Consider the following 5,352-nt stretch of genomic DNA (forward strand, 5'->3'; position numbering starts at 1 on the left):
CAATCCCCATGACTGAGAGAAGCTCCTCAATGCTCGATTTGAATTGGTTGACATCTCGCTCTAATTTCTCCTCCAATGCATCTAATTTATTGGTCTTCATTACTCTCATAATGTTTTTTTATCACGAAGGCAAAACTCATTATGTCGTGATCTCGTTGTTGGCTTCCCCGCTAGCTCAGTCGCGATAGTATCACGAGGTATGGTCACGAAGGTGAAGAAACTTCTTTACGCTGCAATCCCGTCGTAAATGAGATGGAAAAAAGAAAGGATAGATGCAGTATCAACAATAGAATATTCCAACATATTCCTTCAAAAGAGGTGTTGCTTGGTTGGTATTTTCTTAGTATCCCATTTCTTTCTTGGATTGGAACATAAAAAATGATGTATGCAATTTGGATGAGAATATATAAATTGTTTCCAATTAGTCATTATGCATGCATAAACAAACAAAGTTTATTCAGAATTAAAGGTGTGTTTTCATCTGTGCTCGAAAAGTACCATATCGAGATAATTATGTGAAGTTCATTGTTTTATTTATTTTTTTTACAATAAACGAAGACAATTTGTGTTTGCATTCGCAGTCAAAATATGAGCACTCTATTCCATTTCGTTGATCAAAAAAATAACAATCGAAAATAAAATAACTTCTCATCTAATGCATCTAATTTATTGGACTTCATTACCCTTGGGATGATTTTTTATCACGAAGGCAAAACTCATGTACGTCATGATCTCATTGTTGGCTTCCCCGCTAGCTCAATCACGATTATATTGCAAGTTACGGTCATGAAGGTGACGGAACTCCATTACGCCGCAATCCCATCATTGGCTTCACAACTAGCGTGAATCGTGATTGCATTGTGAGGTTTGATCACAGAGGCATGTAGCGCGAGTGAGCATATACAACACGATCTCATAGTTGACTTCTTAGTGAGCTCAAATTGTGACTGTATCGCGAGGTTTGGTCACTAAGACAAAATGCGGCTACGAATTGCAAAAGAAACGGAACCTGCTACTACGAATAGTGAAAGCGTCAGTTCATCTTGGATACCAATTTGATAGAAACGAGAGAAGTTTACGTAGGACTTAGGGCAAAATAATAGATTTTATTTTGTCGGTACCAAAATCAAAAAGATACAATCCATAAGACAAAAGATATCACCTGCGATTCGAGAGACGTGTGATCTCTCCCAAACCCAAACCCTAAGATTCAAGACAGCAATTATGCATAACCTAACCTGAAAATATTAAGCCTTATTTATAACCCACAAGAATAATTAAAAAATGACTAAATTGCCCTTTTAGTCTTACGCCTCACATAAAAAATGACTATTTTGGTAATCTTGGTGTTGACTTAGTGGAGCACAAGACGGACAGTGCTATAAGTGTCGGTCTAACATCTAAACCATATGATAAAGAAATAGAAAGTGACAAACATAAGCATTAAAATGGCATCAAATGATGTTCAACATGATTCTTCTCATAAAAGCGACTCCTTTCCTATCCTCTACATTGACAAACTCAATCCCCAAATAGCTATCTACATCCCAACTGTTTTGCATCAGCTGTATCATTGTTTGTTTGCCACTCCTTGTTAGAAGGTGCATATTATTCATAATGAAGTTACATTTAACCAAGAACTTAAACTCAACCTTACATGAGGCAACTAGCTTGGACAATATTGTAGAAACGAATGGTTTGCAAAAGTTTGTGCAGATATTCAAATCCTATAACCCAAAAAGAAAATTCTTAAGCACAAAAATAAAGTTCACTCGATGTTTAGAACAAGGAGAAATGCAAATACTATCACCTATATTACAGATAAAATTGGCTTGAAAAATTAAGGGAGTTCATGAACATATTAGTTTACAAAAACTCAAAATCAAAGCATTCAAACCAATCACTTTGATTGTGAAATATACTGCTAACCATGAAGGTGGCTCCAGTGGTTTTGCTAAATCACATGTACAAGAAATTACCACTAAAGAGTCAAAGAAGCCCAAGGTTAGTTTACTTCCAGAAGAAAGTATTTTTTCAGCCTCTTCAATTGTTGTTATATTTTGAACAGCAGGCCCGATCCTCTTCTTAATCCAGGTAACAATAGCATCCCTGAAATGCAAGTTTCAACAAACTATAACAGCAATATATTGAGTAAGAGCAATCAATATGTCATAATATTAATAAACTTAAAAAATAACAAAACAAACAGAGAAAAGTTGAAACAATTAAAAAATATCAAGATAATGACAACACAGTGAGAAAGGTAAAAGCCAAGTGTGTGAGATATGTAAATATATAAGAACTATGTGCAACATATGTAAATTTCCCTACGTAGAATAGTAGCTTTAGGTGAGAGGTGAACTTGGATTATCAGTGAAGCTGAAATGCTTTAACTTAAATGAAGTTTAATTTCAAATATTACAGAGAAAATATTTTATTTCCTTCTACATAGCACAGAAATCATCTAGTTTGGATCCCCATCATACATTAAAGCACCAAAGTCCAAGCCAAGTTTATCTAAAATGAACTATTAGAAAGTGATGCAAAACCCAGTCCAGCGATTTTGTTAATGTGTATCTCAAACTAGTGTTGCCATTTTATGTAAAATGATAACAAAAAATTGTGCTAATTCCCCTCCGCCTTAAATCAGACGGAAGTCAATATCGGTCTAAAGTCATTTCTGGAATTCATTACACCTAAAGGCATTTCCACACTTCATGCAAACGAAAGTGGCATAAAAGTATACTTTTGAATCAGAAACAATTAATGATCAACGCCATTAAATATAAATCAAAGCAAGCAAATCCATCCTAAAACAAAAGAAGCATTGGAGTAAGCTCAGCAATTCAGAATGCAAAACAAGTATACTCATTCTGCATGTATCACCAATTTTCCATTCCTCTTCTTTGGCTAAAGATTCCTTTTCAAAATTCAAGGTTTCAAACTCATTTATCAAGAAGCAATCAAGAAATAAACCAAAAAAATTCAATAAAATCAAATCAAATCAACATTCCTCCCTCTAAATATCTTTTGAACAGGATAAAAACTGACGATGTCCCGAATTCCAAGTAAACCATGCTAAATAAATAGCAGGAGCCGAGCACTTAATAGGACATCCAAACAAACCATTAAAACATTATTTCTCCAGCCTAAATTTAAAATTAATGCAACATGCTTAAAACATAAAACGAAGCCCACATAGTAGACAATACCGCTGCCTGAGAACAAAACCAAGTGATTGCTCAAGATCTAAGCAGATCAAGCAAGAAGCAACAGAGTAGCGAATATAAGGAGTCAACGGTCAACTTACTTAGCTCTCTGTCCCGGGTAGGGCCTGTGATCTCCATCAACGAAGAAGTAAATGGTAGGGAAACCCTGCACATCGTACTTCTGTGAGAGCTCGTTCTCTTCCGTAGCGTCAACCTTTGCAAGCACTACGTCCTCTAGTTCAAGCGCCGTGGCTGCCTCAGCGTACTCTGGTGCTAGCGCTTGACAATGCCCGCACCACGGCGCGTAGAATTCCACCATGACATGCTGGTTCTTCTCTATGAATTCACTGAAGTTAACACCCGTTAGCACAACCACATCCTTCTCGTCTACCGGCGGCGGCGCCTCGTAAGATCCGTGATCCGAATCGAGAAAGTCGCCTTGATCCAGCTCGTCGTCGTCGAATTCGTCGTGATCGTCCTCATCCGGCAAGGCATGGTCGGGGCTAGGGAACCCGCGAGATGCGTCCTCCTCGTCGCCCTCTTCGAGGAAGCTGAGGTCCTCATCAGCGTCGTCGGCGGCGGGTTTTGTGGCGGAGGTGGCAAAACCAAGAAAGAGGAGGGCGGCGAGTAGGAAGGCGAGGAGGATAGCTCGAGATGACATCTGGTCTCTTTCGCTCAGACTCTCTATGGAGAAGTGAACTATAGAGCTGTTTGGTGGCCGGTTTTAAGGTTTCCCGGTTTTAAGCAGTATTTACGCAGGAGGGCTTTGGTCTTCGGCGAGGGTTTTAAGGAAAATGGGGCATGCATAAGAAATTACATATAAAACCTTGTTTTAAAAAAAAAAAAAACCTTGTGGTTGAGAGTATAATTTCTTATTTAAAATCCTGAGTTCAAATAATAAATATTATCCTTTGGAAAAAATATTACATCAGTACTACGCACCTAGAGCTACATGCATAGCCAATAAAATCACGCCACACAAAAAATAAAAAAAAACGGTGCGGTAGCACGAGGGAATATTCCCCCGTGTTATTCATGTGTTATTGTATGTTATTAATATGTTATTCATGTGTTATTGTATTATTATAATACCAGGAATATTCTCAGAACACAATAACACATAAATAACATAGAATAACACATGAATAACACGGGAGGAATATTCCCCCGTGTTATCGCGCCGTTTTTTTTATTTTTCGCGTGGCATAATTTTATTGGCTACGCACGTAGCTCTACGTGTGTAGTACTGATGTAATATTTTTCCTATCCTTTGAGGTCATTTAAAAAAAATTATTTTTATCATTCCCAACATCTAAATCTTTCTAATCACATCAAAATATCACTATTATTATCCTTTTAAAGTTAAATATATTTTAGATGTATAAATAAAATAATATTAATGAAAATATCCAAATTTGTGTGTTAATATAGAAATACATAAGAATTGTGGGGTACATATGTAGATCTTCCAATTCAAATAATTAAAAACAAAAATAAATAAAATTATCTAATATGCTTTTCTTGGATATGTACTCTTAATTCTTTTTTATCATAATATAATATCAAAATCCTCTCATGAATCCTACAAATAGAGTGCACTCTACTAAAAGTGCCAACTTGGATTAATATATTGTGTTCCAATCTAACTTAGAATTTGATCAACATTGATGGACGCAACCAACTATTTACTCGAACATTGCCCAAGTTGCCAACCAACTTGGATCTGACACAAACTTTAAATGGGTTGGGATTGCGGACCCAAACCCAACATGCAAGTTAATCAACTCAACCCAAAAATAAACTTTTATAGTGAAGTTTAAATCATATGATCAAATGAAGTCATTTTTTTACACTTCTAGTCTCTCTCTCTTTAATTTTGAATGATTCGATTTCGGCCTTGCCATCACCATTTTTATCAGCTTCACTACTAACTTCCTTCTTCGATGTCTCTTCTATGAAGGCAATATTACGTGTAGTCATTCATAGGTGCGGATTAAAGGTGTGCACCCTAAGTACACCCATCTGCACACACCGATCATCCACACAATATGATTTTCTCTTTATGATATATTTGCTCGAAAAATTTGCCACAATAAAAAAAAATCATCAATAACTTGAGGTAAAAACTAAAATAAACTTGACG

At 36.3% G+C, this 5,352-nt stretch overlaps 1 protein-coding gene across 1 annotated transcript in view; it reads right to left on the bottom strand.

Moving 5' to 3' along the window:
• LOC110027678 (protein disulfide isomerase-like 1-4) overlaps positions 1-3,994 on the bottom strand; it is a 40,226-nt gene extending 36,232 nt beyond the window's left edge. The window contains exons 1-2 of the mRNA XM_020729193.1: positions 3,311-3,994; positions 1,980-2,109 (exon numbers count right to left, since the gene is read on the bottom strand). Coding sequence (XP_020584852.1) covers positions 1,980-2,109; positions 3,311-3,870 — 690 coding nt within the window. The 5' untranslated portion in view covers positions 3,871-3,994. The remainder of the gene's footprint in view (positions 1-1,979; positions 2,110-3,310) is intronic.
• Between the last annotated feature and the right edge of the window lie 1,358 nt (positions 3,995-5,352).

This window comes from Phalaenopsis equestris, unplaced genomic scaffold (assembly GCF_001263595.1).
Source record: "Phalaenopsis equestris unplaced genomic scaffold, ASM126359v1 Scaffold000436, whole genome shotgun sequence".
Classification (NCBI taxonomy): Eukaryota; Viridiplantae; Streptophyta; class Magnoliopsida; order Asparagales; family Orchidaceae; genus Phalaenopsis; species Phalaenopsis equestris.